Consider the following 17,494-nt stretch of genomic DNA (forward strand, 5'->3'; position numbering starts at 1 on the left):
TACTCTGAACGAGTGTTCAGCACAGCCGGGAACTTAGTCAGTGATCGCAGTAGAAGGTTACTTCCCAAAAATGTTGAGAAAATTATGTTTATAAAAATGAACTACATCTTCCACGAGGAAGGCCTTCACCATCAAAGACATCCAAGCACTGACTGTTCTCTAATGGCGGATTCAAGCGGCGATGAATTGATAGTCTGTGATCATGACGTACACACTGATGAGGGTGAGGATGAAGCTGAAAATGATGATGATAACATCTTTTTAAAACTTTCTATTTAAGTGTAGGGTGCAATCTACCCCCAAAGAGGAAAGGGACTTGGGGCATTTCTATATCACGTACCGTCTTGAAAGGCTGCTGTTTGGGCAATTTCTCATTAAGGGTAGGGTGTCATACTCAGACTGACCCCAAACTGTCCATTTCAATTAATATTGTACAGTCTATAACGGCTGAATTTTTAGGTATTTTATACAAGTGGAGGTGGGCCTATAGAGGCAGAAACCAAACTGCCTTTGTCCATTTCTATTAATATTGCACAGTCTATAACGGCTGAATTTTTGAGTATTTTCTACAAGTGGAGGGTGGCCTATAGAGACAGAAACCAAACTGCCTTTATCCATTTCTATTAATATTGTACAGTCTATAACGGCTGAATTTTTGAGTATTTTCTACAAATGGAGGGGGGCCTAGAGAGACAGAAACCAAACTGCCTTTGTCCATTTCTTTACATATTTTATTGTAAGTGTAGGGTGTAATATACATCCAAAGACGATGGCTGCATTGCCAAAATGCATAGATGGAGAGGAAGGCAATCGGGTTTGTGTGTAGAATTAATGAAGGCCTACCAGGAATTAAACTGTTTTTTTGATAATTTATTAGCTTTACAATTACATTACTTATCCAAGAAACAGGTGGAGCACTAAATTTGGTTATTTTATGCCCGAAAACATTGATTTTTAAACAAAATAGCAAAACAAAACCGAAACACGCAATGGCGGTTTGGCAAAACCAAAACAAAACCAAAAACACGACGGTAATCCAGATCCAAAACCAAAACCAAAACACGGGGGTCAGTGAGCATCTCTAGTTTTTATGGATTATATAAACTGTAGCAAAAACTACTCACCTACTATGTTAATTTTGACTTTATTACTGGAATCTGAAGTAATATTTCTACCATGTATTGTTTCCCAGTACTGACAGGAGTATTGATCAGTTACTGTAGATGTAGCTATCACAGATATGCTTCTGTCCATTACGGTTTTAGTATGGATTTTTTTCCCGGCTTTGTAAAATATAATCCCTCCAGCTACAAATTCATGAGGAAGGGAGCATATTACAGTGACAGACTCCCCCCTGATATAAACAGGATGAAGGGGGCTCAAAGAGATTGAAGGATCTGCTGGTACATCTGTAGTAAACAGAAGAGATGATACAGATTAATACATTGGGCAAAGTTTTCTTTAAACAATACAATATAATACAATACAATACAATACAATACAATTGTGCTGCTTTGTCTGGAGGAACAAAATATATTTAGAAAATTGCTTTAAGCTAATTAATAAAATACTGTATTCAAATAATTATTTAAACTTATTTTGCAATATGGAAAAGATGAAGCTACAGTTCAATCACTTACAGCAAAATCTGTCTGATCTCCAATATATAGCATGTTTAATATATGAGTATGTTAGTTATTTTGTATACAGGGGGCTCCCTTCTTCTGGAATGAAAAATCAGCACACCCATGTGACCTGAAATTAGTTCAGGCCATAAAATCTATTCATCTTCCTTTTGAGTCTCAAATGACAGTTATAGAAACATATTCACACACATATTGTTAACTTGAGTGCATCAACAGTCTGAATTAGGACAAAACAAGCATGATGAGTTTAATATTTCTAGCAATATGTATCATTGGCATAGAATAGGCAACATTTTATAATAGCAACTATTCATTAATTTAATTACTTTCCAAGTTTATGTATTTAACAATGATTAAGCTTACCTATAACAGTGACTATTACATATTCACTCAGGGATGAACTAATATTACGTCCATTAATTTGTACCCAATATCTACAGGAATATTTCCCATGAGCCTCTTTAGCAGATGCAGAAATCACATATTTAATGTGTGGACTCTTTTCTTCATTAATTTCTTTTCCCTCTCTGTAAATTTGGATTCCATTTACTGCAGTACCTCCAGGAGATGAGCATGTCAAAGTCAGTGATTCCTTTTTAGTGTACACAGTAAATGAGGGTATCAGAAAAATGGAGGGAGCCGGTGGGATGTCTACAACAGAAAAGTAAGATACATTAAACATGGCCATAATAAGTGTTCTTTTTATCTACTTACTGAACTCTATCATGGTTTTCTTCATGTTGTATTTGCCTAATAGGTTGTAGCAGGGAGCACTCCTATACTGGATAAATCAGTATGCTTGAAGGAAAGCCAATGGAAGGTGTGGCTTACAGGTTTTTGTCTGTGGATGACCCCCACTGCCACGGGTCTACAACAAAATGGCACAACCTACTGGCTACAACAAAATGGCCAAGTTTATTGATCTGTCTGTATGTCCCAGCTGTCTAGGCTGTAGGGGGAGGAGGAAACTAAGGAGAAGAGCAGAGGCAGATCGAGGCAACAATGCAGAGAAAGTTTCCTGACCGGTGAATTGCGAGTGAGCAGTGAGGACAGCAAGCCAGAGAAAATTTGGTCCCAGTTGATTACTGCTGTAGACTGCTCAGAGTTCTGCCTCCACAGTGACAGATATATTCACCATTAAATAACATATACACATACTGCATAGAGCAGTGGTTGGCAAAAGTATAGTTTCTTATTGTCCCTGAATTGTGAACTGCAACCTCTGAATTGGCTAAAGACACAAACAAGGTTACTCAGCTGTTATCTAATTTATGGAGGATTATCCAACAGTATCCAACATAATAAATGTGAATATATTATCTGCTTAAGATAGCCCAAGTTAGAGAATTGTAGCAACTGTGATTGTGGTGCTGCTATGATTCCTAATTTAATTTTATACATGTGCAGGGTAGTATTATATTATTGCCTGAACTGTGATAGACACTCAGTACTTTTGTTATTCCAGTGTTGCTTTATATTCATCTTGAAGGTTTGTGCTAAATCAAATTATTTCATTAAAGTCTATATCTTTAGTCAATTCCATTTGTTGATTGGTTTTTGTCTATTTGGCTCTATTAGAAAATTGTCAGTCATGACAGGCAAGTAGGTTTAATTTGGGCGTAGTGTGTTTTCTGTCAGTGTGGTAAGCATGTAGGTATATGCATTCTGTTTAGAGAGACGTGTCTCACAGTAGTGAAATATTGATCAGAGCATACTAATTGTGATTGAGAGTTGCATTAGAAATGAATCTGTCTATTGCAGTTTGTATATTATACCTTTTTAAACTGTGCCACATGCTAGATACAAATCCCTTTTTCAATCACCTCTCCCATTTAATAAACATACTAAGTTGGTTTTATATATATATATATATATATATATATATATATATATATATACTGTATTCTGTTATCCCTGAGAGGTCTGCATGGATTCAAAGGAGTCTCCCAAGCTGTCCCCTGGTAAGAAAAGCTACCTATATCCCCACCGCGTGCAGCATAGACTTGGGTGGAGTACTTCCACTAACAAGAGTGGAAGTGACTAAAGTGAACACAGCATATCTGCAACACACAACTCAGGAGCAAAGTTAGGGGGTGTTACATGTGCAAAGTACCCTGGAATGATACAGAGAGGGGTTATAAAGGAGCACCTAACTACGGTCATGTTATATAAGAGCTAATTTGGTATAAACTCACCTCCCATTGTCTTCTTAGTGTGCAAAATGTTTTAAAAATGCCCTCTTTTTGTTTTATTTTGTAGCATACCTTAGCTCAGACTAGACTAACATAACCCTCGTGATGCAGAGGACTGAACATTTTTGGGGTATTCTCCATCCTTTTTAAGCATAGTTAATAAATAGAGGTGTGAGAGTGGGATTTTGGATCTACAGTGGCACATACTGGAAGATATATGGATGCGATACAAAGAGAGGTTATCCCACCGGAATACACTGAGGTGTTTGCCACTTTAGGCAAAATGCTTAGGGGACAGCTGAGTACACGAATGTGGAGGTTTGGTACCATGCAATAGAGTTCATAGAGTTTGTAGGCACTGCCTGGGCAGTGCATAGCATATACTAAGGTACCCAAAGGTGTTGGCACTAGATAAAAAGCATGTAGCATGCAATAAAGTACATGGATATGTTGCCACTGTTTGAACAGCAAGTAGCATGCAATCGGGTATGCGGAGGTGTTGGCACTAGGCACTAGTTAAACAGTGTGTAGCGTGTAATGAGGTACACCAATGTGTTGCCACTGTTTGAGCAGCACGTAGGATGCAATCAGGTACATGGAGGTGTTGGCTGAAAAAGAGGGATAGGCTGCGCTTCCTCCAAATATATGAAGCAGCCAAATGCGAACCTGAGAGTGTGTGGGGGACCCCTAAACTCCCAACAATGTTAGATACGTATAAAAATAGTCAGGTTCTGGGCGCTTGTAAAGGAAAGATATATCAATTTAATATGGATAGGTCCACAATACGCTCCGGCCGGAACGAGACAGCTTAGATGTGTTAAACAATTAACATGCATCAATTGACACTGCCGAAAACAATGATAATGGTAAAAAACACTATAAACTCAGTGTGATTGAAAATATGGTTAGAGTGCACTTGCAAGCTACTAAAATATGAAATGACAATTGGTATGAACCGCAAAAAGGGAATGTAAGGAAATATAATGTCCAGAGTTGTAAAATAAAAATGTTGGTGATGATGAAAAATGCAAGCAAAAATGAAATTGGTAGCCGTTACTCACATGAAGCAGGGATGTCTGGCTGTCTATAATGCAGACAGGCACTTAGTAGCGGTCCCAGAGTCTGTGCTGATGAGGTTAGATATAACGTTGATTTCAATGATAAAAAGCACCCAGCAGAATGCCAATTATTAAAACAAGAATGAGGAAGAAAGTTCTTCTAGTTCCTAAAGGGAAATCCTCTCCTTGTTGAAAGAAAAAATGATCCCGCTCAAATAGCGTGTGCACGCTGCGGGATATCTTCGTGTTGAGATTAAATGTATGGATATCAAAATGCCTCCAATAATGGACAGGTACCCAGCAGAATATAGGTGGTGATGATCCAAATGTAGTCCTCCTAATCCCCAACGTAGTCTCTCTCTTTCTCATAAAGTTGAGGCTAAACAGGGGAAGCGGTAGTGCCGCTACGGATGAGCGCATACACGCTACAGGCTGGTCTCCGATGTGGATGTCTGTATAAGGTAATGTAAGATGCTAGCATGCTAGTAAGTTGAATAAAACTGAGTTGAGGGACAGTCTCCAACGCGTTTCGCCCGGTGGCAATGGCCAGTGGGCTTCCTCAGGGATAGTAATTTACTATCCCTGAGGAAGCCCACTGGCCATTGCCAACTTTATGAGAAAGAGAGAGACTACGTTGGGGATTAGGAGGACTACATTTGGATCATCACCACCTATATTCTGCTGGGTACCTGTCCATTATTGGAGGCATTTTGATATCCATACATTTAATCTCAACACGAAGATATCCCGCAGCGTGCACACGCTATTTGAGCGGGATCATTTTTTCTTTCAACAAGGAGAGGATTTCCCTTTAGGAACTAGAAGAACTTTCTTCCTCATTCTTGTTTTAATAATTGGCATTCTGCTGGGTGCTTTTTATCATTGAAATCAACGTTATATCTAACCTCATCAGCACAGACTCTGGGACCGCTACTAAGTGCCTGTCTGCATTATAGACAGCCAGACATCCCTGCTTCATGTGAGTAACGGCTACCAATTTCATTTTTGCTTGCATTTTTCATCATCACCAACATTTTTATTTTACAACTCTGGACATTATATTTCCTTACATTCCCTTTTTGCGGTTCATACCAATTGTCATTTCATATTTTAGTAGCTTGCAAGTGCACTCTAACCATATTTTCAATCACACTGAGTTTATAGTGTTTTTTACCATTATCATTGTTTTCGGCAGTGTCAATTGATGCATGTTAATTGTTTAACACATCTAAGCTGTCTCGTTCCGGCCGGAGCGTATTGTGGACCTATCCATATTAAATTGATATATCTTTCCTTTACAAGCGCCCAGAACCTGACTATTTTTATACATACATGGAGGTGTTGGCACTAGTTTATCAGCGTGGAGAGTGTAATGAGGTACATAAATGTGTTGGCACTGTTTGAACAGCGCAAAGCATGCAATAAAGTACACGGATGTGTTGACACTGTTTGAATAGCACGTAGCATGCAATCAGGTACACGGAGGTGTTGGCACTAGTTGAACAGCGTGTAGAATGTAATGAGGGACACGGATATGTTGGCACTGTTTGAACAGCACGTAGAATGCATTAAGGTACACAAAGGTGTTGGTACTGATTGAACAGTAAGGCAAAAAAAAGTAGAAAAAAACAAGTGTTCTCATATCGGAGGCACATTACATCTATAAATTACCAAGTATTGAGATCCAAAACTTTCATACCATAACTTCTATCATTATTAAAATTGGTTTTGTTTATTTATCAATTATTAAAAACTTTCAACAATAGGTTTAGTGTTATATCATCTCAAGTGAAATATTTAAAATAATAGTGAATATAGATTTAGAAATAAAATGTGTAGTAAATTAAAATAAGGGGAGAAGACATCCCTCCTCTGATGTCCTTTAAGTGTTTTTTTTTATTTATTACTGATTTATTCTTTGTATATTATAATCCAATATTGTTATTCTAACACTTAAGAATCTATCAAACATTTAATTTCTAAATCTATATGAACTATTTAAAATATTTAGCTTGGGATGATATAAAACTATACTACTATCCTCTACTATCACCCCACAAGTACTACCCTATTTTTGCCTTCCCCTTCCCTTTAGGATATAAGCTCTCGCAAGCAGGGTCCTCTTTCCTCGCGTTCTCCTTCTACTATTGCATCACCCTCTGTACATGTACAGGGACACATGCAAAAAATAAAAAAAGCGAGAGAGCTGCTGCGCATGCGCCCTGCCATGCGGACGCTTCTTTGACAGTGCCGCGGCTGCTATATACACAGTGCCGCTATGTGGGGCACTTCGTTAGCGGAGGTGGGGGAGACCCAGAACCCCCCCCCCCCCCTGCGTGCGCCCCTGATGTGCTTTAAGAATAAGACTGATATTTTTCTAAATGTGCGGCTCTGCATTTCTGTAGTCTATTCCTTAAGGGGATAAGGGGAAGTGTGTATATGATAAACTGAGTGTATGACGATTTGCTTTAGAATATGCTGACACTGAGATAGTCTATGGTGGTTATTCTGCTTTTAAAGAAAATTAGGTAGCAGGAAATCATTCTTATTTTCTAACTTTGTATCTAAACATGTGATTTTGTTTTTGTAACGCTATTAACCACAGAGACATACTGTTCTGCATCCAGTTTTCATGCCTTAAAGCTCTATCCTTGTAACTTCTTTCTTTTAAAATGATATCATATCTGATATGAGGAGGGACAGTGCAGTGAATACATTCTCAATTATAACATCTCTCCCGGTAATTGCTGTGTTAATATAAAAATGCCTTTGACCATTTATTATGTAATTAAAAAGGTTGGCGCAACACACTGAGGAATGTAAAAATGCGCTCGTGCGAGCAGCACAATTAAGGTGGTAACCACTCCCCCCACCACACACTGTAAATAAAAATATATATAAAATATTTATATATATATTACAATTTGTGCTCAACACAGATAGCAATAAAGATGTGAATCAACAAAAAACATTCCAGTCCTAAATGCAGGGGAAAACCCCCTAGGTATCCAGTCCGTGATAGACAGGAGTATCTGAAATCGACGTAGTCAGAAACAAAGGGGTGATGGTGATCCAGTATCCACCGATCTATACAATGCGGTGATCTAATTACCTTAAGGAGAAAATAATGCGCGTAGTCACTGGTGACTCCATCTGAAAGTGCTGCCGCTCTCAGAATCGAACAATCTCTGATCTCCCACCCGCGGCTCTCGCTGCCCAGCCATCCCCCTGTGTATGTAAGTCAGCTCACCCAGGGTCTCCGTGTGTACAGGTCAGTGCCGTAACTAGACATTTTAGTGCCCTGGGCGAGACAGGGCACCGGCGCCCCCCATCTAAGTGGGAGTGGCATTTGACAAGTGGGTGTGGTCAACCTAATGTGTGGGTGTGGCTAGCACTTTACTGAAAGAATATATATATATATATATATATATATATACACACATACACATATACACATATACACACACACACACACACACAGTGGTGGGATTCCATTAACCTAGCTTTTTTTATATAGAAAGGAGAAGCCCTATGACATACATTGCTATTTTAATATAGTACACTAAAAAGAGGCAAGATGGGAATATTAGGTCAAGTAACAGAACAGATCTTATAGGTCAGGGGGTAGTAAAGAAAATAAATGTGTGCCTCCTTTAGCACTCACAAGTGCCCACAAGCAAAAAGGATATTTAATTTTGCAGAACACAATTTTTTTTTTTAATTTAGTTTTTTTTCTAAAATACATTTGACCTACTAACTTGCTGGATAAGTTAATAAATAAGCACTTTGGGTACATTCCAGATCGCTTACAGATCAATTGTTTAGTAAAACAATTACTGGATTGTTGTAAAAGGCATTTTGCAAAAAAATACTGGGTTTTGAATATTGAGTGACCTCCTAAGCTGAGTAAAAATACATAGCCTGCCCACACACACATAATATAAATACAATTTTACTTACCTTTCCTGTGTCCTGTGTCCTCTGTTCTGTGTCCTGTGTCCTGTGTCCTGTGTCCTGTGTCCTGTGTCCTGTGTCCTGTGTCCTGTGTTCTGCTGCTTCTGCCCCAGCAGTGCTCCTCGCTGAATATGACGTCGGGCGTGTTGACGTCACATTCAGTGGGAGCGAGAAGACTGCTGGGAACCGCCGGGAGATCAAGTGACTTCTTTTTTTTTTTTTTTTTTTCTTCCCCTTTTGTATTAACTTTATTGACTTTTTTTTTTTACTATGCCGGCGGGTAGGGGAAGGTAGCGGGCGGCTGCTGCGCCCTCTTGGGCTTGCGCTCGGGGCGACGGCACCGCCCGCACCACCCTAGTTACGGCTCTGGTACAGGTCATGTAACTCCGTAAGGGTGATAACTCCCAGGTATTGGGGTTTACATTTAGCAAGGGTTGGCCATTTATTACAAATTTTGAGTACATACCTAATTCCTCCATAGAGTGTAACACAGCTTTTACAACCTCACGCAAGATGGAAAAATAGATAATACTGTGAAATACTCAATCATAATTGCTATTGTAATACCATAGACACCATTAATTGCACCAAGTACATCTTTCCAATACATGAACAACTTGGGATACCTCCAAAACATGCATAAAATGTACTTTCTATATCTGCAAATAGATGAGGTTCTCAGTCTGGGTTTGCATAATGCTACAGGTACAAAAAAATATTGTGCACAAAATTATTATCTGCATGTGTTTATTAGATTCATTAAATTATACTAGTATATGTTCCCATTTTATAGTGTCAGAAAAATAACATTCTGGGCCTTAACTTATATATGACGAAATTAATTAGATATAAGCCACTTTTTAATTTTTATATACATTAATTAAATACACTGAAAAGACAAAGTTTCCAAAAACATTATATTGGACAGTAGCATCTTGAATGGAATGTTTTATTAATGATTTAGTGTCTCTGAATACCTAAGTACTTTTGCACACCACATATCCCATATATTAGAGCGACTGTCTGGACATTTGTGATGCCTATCTAGAAGAATTTTTTAAAGTAAGGCTTCATTAATTATTTTTTTCACATTTCACAGCTACCGTGGGTATACACCATCCACCTCCTGGCAATAGAGTTTCTAGCAGAGCATAAGGTCTCTGTGAGAAATATGGGAGTGTTGCTACATCTCCCAATGAAATAGAGCAAAGAGACAAAGATTAGGATCTACCAAAATAGGAGTTGGGAGTAAGGCTGAAAGGATAGACACCACGTCATCCCAAAACTGTTTAATAACAGGGCATGTTCATTTAAGGTGTCCGAAAACTGAATGCAGTCTTTGCTATCTGGCAAAAAAAACCACCTTGCTGATATCCAGGGTTGGTGTATTTTTACTTTTATTGAATTGTATACCTCCAAACATGGACACCTAATAGTGGTATAAAGTGTGTGGTATACAACTGGAGCGGAGTTAGATAAGTCTGATGTATGAGGCAATTATCTGTATCACTTTCTTATTGCACCTGGTGAAGCTAGTTACTTTGCGTGAATAAACTCCTTCCATTCCTCCTATTCTTTAACAGGCAATAAACTCTTCCAACTTTCTATATCTGGTAGGAGTGGGAGCATAGTTTTGCAGCAAGAGTTTAGTGTAGGGTATAGAGATAAACCTCTGCATTCCTTGTGTTCCAAGAACACCAATCAATGGGTAATAGGATAACCAATCTGGTAAACCTTCAAGTTGAGCACCCAGAACCAGTGCAGCTGTACGAACCTGAAGAAGGAAGCACTAAAGAGCCCAGTTTTTCTTATAATTGTTCAAATGATTTAAGTTGACTATCTTCATCATTAGGTCAGAAGAACTAAATACTCTGTCTTGACCATGCAACTCTATCTGTTAATTTATCAAAATCAGACATTCGTGAATATTTCAAAAATAGCATTTTTGAGCATTCTGCCGTTGGGCATATTACTGGTCAGTACTATGAGCATTACCACTGCTGGGCATGCTATTACTGTGTTAGTGGGAATATTACCAGCCATATAACTATTGCTTGTATTATATCTGTACCTAATATTAATCATATTAAGGTTTATGAAACGAGAGGTTGGCATATTATTGGGCATATTACTACTGCTGGAGGAAGGGACTTCTTTAGCTACTATAAAAGCTGCTTGTAATGAGTGATGCTGGTCTGGACAACACACCTGCTTCTGGGGGTCAGGTAAGACCCCAAATTTTCATTCACATGGGCACATTTTTTGCAGGCAAACTGTTTGTGAGCCTCCTATGCACATGGATCATTGACCCTATAATGGCTGTTAAACATTGAACATTGTATTGAGTAATGTTAGTATGAATTTGTATCTATAATTAAGAATGACAAAAGGCTGCCTTTTGGATTGTGTGTGAGTGTATGGATAGTATGTTTTCATGTTTGAGGGTGCAACTTATTGTTTGACAACAAGCTTTATGGTTGAAGTTTAAGCTGCTTGTCTTCTGCCATAAATAAAATCATTAGAAGCAGTCACTTTAGTTGACCCTGATCATCTATATTTCTTAATAAATGTGCATAAGTCTCACAGTGCCCAAAGTAACTGCAGCCCAAATTCCTTTTTCGAAATTACACCAAAATTTCAAAAAACGATTGGGTAAGTAAACAATAAAGAGAATCTCAGCCCTGTTAGTGACCACAATGTGTATGTGTATGTGATTCTCTTTTCTTGTTTTTGTCTTACTTCCAAAATGTTATTTGACATATGAATAAAAACATAAATAACATAGTATAATTCCATTACAATATAAAATTGTGCCAGCCGTGTGATACACCTTAACCCTTAGAGTGTTAAAAACAAAATAATAGTATCCAGATAGATCCAGTGTTGGTTCTATATCCAGTGTTAGATATTTTTTCCGAACTCCCAAACACTCCAAGTGATAGTGTCTGTTTCACAGAGGTACTGCCCCCTTTTGGTGATGCACTTACTTGATATATTCTTGTATATTAGTCTTATTCAATATCATATAGATTAATATGCCTCTAGTCGCTTCTTTTTATTCCTCAATTGGTAAACATATAAGGCAACAGAACTGATGACAGATCTAGTGCACTACTGCTTTAAAAAAATCTTAATTTTTTAATGAGTAAAAAACACACTCACATAGTATATGGACAAATAAGTATCCAACATAAATGTGCAAGTGTTCTTACCAGACAAGGAATCCCAATATCACAATGTTCAATAGGATGATAAGTTCCCCAGGCTGCTGGAATCACATTCAGTCCCAAAGATGTTATTGTAGGTAAGGAGATTGTCAGAGAAAACTTTCCTCCGCAAAAACAGGCACTCTCACTTGGAGTGTTTGGGAGTCCAGGAAGAATATCTAGAACCAACACTTACTCTATCTGAACACTATTGTTTTGTTATTACCACTATAAAGTTGCAGGTGTATCACATGGATGACACTATTTTACTTTGTAATGGAATTACACTATGTTATTTATGTTTTTCATTGGCATGTCAATTAAGGAGAAAACAAGAAAAGAAGAATCATTAGACAACAGTGAAAATGTAAGAATTTTAATTTATTTATTTTATTTAAACACTGTCTATATTTCTTAGTAATATACTTAATATTTTTATCCGTTGTATAACTCACCTGCAATTTGCACAGTGATGGTATTACTCATATTGGACTGTCTATCCGTTTCATTTTCCAGTGTCCTGTAAACACAGTGGTATGGGCCAATATCCTGCTTTGTGTTTATTATAAACATATAGCTAGCACAGCTCTTGTTCTGTTCTGTGGAATAAATATTTGATCCTTCTTTATAAAACTCAAATATTTGGTGGCTCACAGGATTGGGATTGCAGCAAATGAGAGTCAAAGCCTCACTCAGCTCATAAATTGGATGGTTTGGGATGACTTCGAGTTGAAGACTGCCTACAATGAGAAAATAGGTGAAATATACAATTATAAATGGTTTAAAGTTTAATCTAGATCATACTTGACAACTCTCCCAGAATGTCCGGGAGACTCCCGGAAGAGTGGGGGAAATCTCCCGCTCCTGCCCATTTCCTAGTGAAGTGGGCAGAATTAGTGCCGCAATGACCCGATTCTTAGGGAATCAGATAATTTTGAATCACATAATGTTGCCATTTTCTAAGCCCCTCGCCCATTTTCTTCCAGCAACTCCCGAACTAACAAAGTAAAAACTTGGCAAGTATGGTCTAGATACAATTTTCAAAATTTACACCAGTGGGTAAATTTATCAAGCTGCGGGTTTGAAAAGTGGAGATGTTGCCTATAGCAACAAATCAGATTCTTGTTATCATTAATTTGGTTAATTCTTCAAAATGACAGCTACAGTATAATCTGATTGGTTGCTATAGTCAACATCTCCACTTTTTCCAACCCGCAGCTCGATAAAAATTTATCTCCAGATTGTAAATGTTTATTTTAAAAAATAAAACAAAAACAAAACTCAGATTCATACATTTACCCCAAGAAGTATTGGTAATTATATGTACATGTCTGTATTCACAATTGATGCTATCATGGTAATAGTAATTGTGCCCCTTACATGTTCACCCAACTCCATACAACACTCCATCCTCCATTATATTCTACTGATAACATACAAGCTAGAAAAAGATTAAGTTACGTAAAAGAGAATTAAAATAAAAAAATTAAATAAAAATTAAATAGTACGTTCTATGTTGCCTCCTGGAAAATAGTATAGCATATTAGAGCATATATGTAGTATATAAAATAATTTTGAGAAAGTACTGTGGTTTTCACCATTCTGAACCTTCTTACTGCCCAATGTATTAGTCCCTACTTCTGTTTTGTCCTTACTAACTGATCACAAGTTTTGCACAGAGATGTATCACAATTTATATGTGCAAGTTAAATTAGATATACAGTTGCACACAACTTTAAACTGTTATTGACAGGGGACTTGCTACTGTGTATAAAGTTATTATTTTACTTAACTAGTCTGGAAGACCACTATGGAGTGTGTGTATGTATACAGTTGGAATACGAGCAAAACATCTGATCACATATATATAATCTTTCCTCATTGGCCATTTGAAATGTTTTAAGGGATCACTGAGCCTAAAAGTTAAAATGTTTTATAGCAATAGTTACTAACGACATTCAAAGGCATACATGCTTCTGATAAGGTTTCCTTCTGGGGGATATTTTGTTTCCTATGCACACTAGACTTCCTGTTGCTAAAGCTACAGAAAGCTTACATTATCAAATGCATTTAAAATCTTCTTAGGGTATGATAACTATTACATCATTTTATATCATATTTTGTATAATAGACTTGGATCTCATAAGGAAATATAAGTCTTCAGAATATTAATTTACCTGCCACTGAGCAACATGCTATAAAAAACAATGTGCCTGGAAGAAAAAAAAAGAAAACATTATTATTGAACTGTATTAAAGCTTAAATAAAAACTTTCATGAAGTTTTATTTATTTTGAGGTACAACAACAGCAAAGCATAACAGGAAATTGAATCAACATGAAGTCATCATACAAGTTGGCTGGTGGAATTAACTAAACAGTTATTACTAACTTTTTATTCTAAAAGCTATTAGCTTTAAAATGTATATTTATATATTAAGCAATTATCTGTAAGACTCAGTTATCTGTAATATTGATGCATGTTAAGTTGGTTTCATCAAGAGTTTCAATTCTGGAAATAATAAGTGTGATATAGCAATTTTGGGTGCAATTGTAATGTAACGATTTTGGGTGCTAAAAGGGGAATGTTCTGGAAAATGGTAACCAAAAGCCATATTTCTGTAATGGGAGTAAGTATGTAAATATTTTACTAACAGTGTGAAAATAAAACTCTTATCACTTCTAGAATTTTGCTTCCTTAAACTAAAGTAGCTTTTCTGTCTTTGGCATTACAGTTCATGACTACATTGCAGAAAGTTATGTTGGTATCGCGTGCTATTAGTGCACGTTGTATGAGACTGTTCTCCTGTGATCATCTTCCCACTCTTATATGCATAGTCTGACTAGGGCAAACTCTTGCTTATATTATGTAGGAACTATCTCTGAAAGTCAAGAAAAAGTTTTCCTCTGTTTTAAGTTACCCAATGATATACTTATGTACATACAGTAAATAAATGCCAGGCAGGTTTACCACATCATCTGTCCATTTACCCACTAGCTTAAGGAGCTACAGTAACTTGGATGTCCTAACTTAAAGACCCATGGAGTTCTTCTCTTAGCTCCAGCTGTAGTCCATTGGAGAGAACGAAAACTCAAAACCAGTTACTTGACACCTTCCATGAATCAAATCCCAGAATGAATATCTCCTAATCCCTGGAGTGGCTCCTTATAACTAGGGTCTAATTTCAAAGTGTTTTCCCCTCCCTGGGCAAACCCCTGGGTCTATGCTTCTTAACAAATGGTGGGCACTCGCTCTGTCAGGGGGTTGGAGGGGGATTGGAGATGAGCTGCACTTCCACAGATGGTCCCCTGCTGGGCTCTAGACAAAATTAATACTAGTCACGATGAGAACAATGGATACTAATTGGCCTAATAGAAGATATGCATGATATGGGGAGGATCCATAAAGGAAAGGCATGATATAAAGGTAAATCAATACATTGGGGCCTTGATGTGAGGAAAATTAATACAGGGTTCACAGGCACAGTATATAACAAGCAAATGATTGGGGGGCACAATGGCTGGGAGGGTTAGCGCTCTTTATTATTTTGTTTTCACTAGGATGCTCTCTATATTGTTTGGCAGTCACAAAATTGCTCTCTGTAATGTGTGGTGGTCACAAGGAAGTTCCCCATATTGTGTAGCGGTCATTAGAATGCTGAATACTAGTCAGGTGGGGCTAGTAGATCTTGTATCTGAATATAGCTTTTTGACATAGCAATGTTTCATATATTGTAATGACTACATATAACCACACTCATATTAGACAAACCACATATGCACAGGTTTCATTATGACCATTTCCCTGTTGCTGGTGCATTGACAGAAGAGCCTGCATTTTTTCGTGTGTTTGACCACCAGGCCAAAAGTAGCTCTCCCCTGCTACTTATCCAGCAAACACAGATCGTTTCTGTGATCTTATACAGACTGTGTTTAATAAATGTGTTATAATGTATGTATTATATGCTGTATGAATTATGTTATGTACCGTGTTCATCTATTGCTCAGTATTTGCCAAACAGGTCACACAGTTCTAGGGTGAAGGGAAGAAACCACTTTAAGTTCCCAATTCACCCCTGCTGCCACTCCTATCCAATGCAAATATTTTCACCCCTTAAGACATCATTATCTTGACCCATTAATCCATGCCCTTACCCATCAAAAATGGATGCATTTGTGCAAAAATAGGTGCAGGACATACCAGCTGCGATTTGCGATGTGCTTTTCTCTTATGCAAATGAGATTCAGAGATATTTGGTTTGATTCAATAGACTGGTGAGTGGGATGAAATAAACTATCGTTCATAATGAAAGTGAAACATATTGAAAAAGAATAAAAACACACAGCAGATGCATAGTATGTACTGTAACTGCATTAGTACATAATTCGACATTGCACAGAAAGTAAAATAACACATTTAAAACTTCAAAAAATCAGTATGCATACAAATCAAAAGGAAATTACAGTCTGTTACTTATTTTTCATTCCCCTTCATCTTGACTACAGTGGCTGGATCTTTTGTTGTTTAATATCTTTGTTAGACATTATAATAGCAGTATATTAAAATAAAAATAAAAGTATACAAAACATAATTACGATTTACTTTTCCATACATTTATACACCGAAAAATGCAAAAAAACTAAGTTGCAAAAGAATAAAGGAGGGAACAATCAAATAATAATAATAATAATAGATATTTTTAAACTAGTGGAATGCCTGGTTGCCACTTATATTAGGGAGAAGTTTCAAGCTCCTCAGTCAACATTTTCAAGAAAAGGAACAATGAATATTGAATAGATTGTTGCTGTGTATATCTTAATAATTAAAATAATGGCAATGGACGTTTTCATGGATACTTCAGTGAGGAAGCAGGTGATAGAATCATGGTAGTTTGGTGTTTTACCATGGTAATCTGTAGCCATTTTTCATAAGGAAAGAATAAATTTAAACAGCAAAATATGTATAAGATCTACTGGAGCCAATAACTAGGATGACGTACAGTTATTTTTTGCACTAAATAAAAAGACAATCTGAAACCACTTTTTGCTAAAAAATGAATAATTACTTACCAGACATTATCATAACTGTCATTTTCCTCTTTATTTTGCTCAGTGTAAAAATTCATGAATAAATCACAAGAGAAGGAAAATAGGAAAATGAAGAGGGAGCGGCTAAGCACAAGTAGAGACAATAAGTAGTTATTAGGAAGAGTCTGTGAGAAAAGGTCTCTGCATAAAGTTGGGTGGGTAAAATAGTTTGAGACCAAGTGACACAATGTTACAGGAAACCCAGAGTTGATACATACAGAAAGGATTCACATATACCTCACTATGTGGTCAGGATATTTGCAATGTGAATGTTCCTTTTGTTTTATAAAATAATATTTTGCACCAGTTAGTCTAGTTACAGTTACAAATATGAGGTCCTGCAGGCACCATA

At 37.1% G+C, this 17,494-nt stretch overlaps 1 protein-coding gene across 1 annotated transcript in view; it reads right to left on the bottom strand.

Moving 5' to 3' along the window:
- The window catches only part of LOC142158314 (immunoglobulin superfamily member 1-like), an 88,715-nt gene extending 71,460 nt beyond the window's left edge, over positions 1 to 17,255 (bottom strand). Inside the window, exons 1-5 of the mRNA XM_075212185.1 lie at positions 17,125 to 17,255; positions 14,234 to 14,269; positions 12,512 to 12,796; positions 2,010 to 2,297; positions 1,125 to 1,409 (exon numbers count right to left, since the gene is read on the bottom strand). Of these exons, the coding sequence (XP_075068286.1) occupies positions 1,125 to 1,409; positions 2,010 to 2,297; positions 12,512 to 12,796; positions 14,234 to 14,269; positions 17,125 to 17,146 (916 nt within the window). The 5' untranslated portion in view covers positions 17,147 to 17,255. The remainder of the gene's footprint in view (positions 1 to 1,124; positions 1,410 to 2,009; positions 2,298 to 12,511; positions 12,797 to 14,233; positions 14,270 to 17,124) is intronic.
- Positions 17,256 to 17,494: the final 239 nt, after the last annotated feature.

This window comes from Mixophyes fleayi, chromosome 1 (assembly GCF_038048845.1).
Source record: "Mixophyes fleayi isolate aMixFle1 chromosome 1, aMixFle1.hap1, whole genome shotgun sequence".
NCBI lineage: Eukaryota > Metazoa > Chordata > Amphibia > Anura > Limnodynastidae > Mixophyes > Mixophyes fleayi.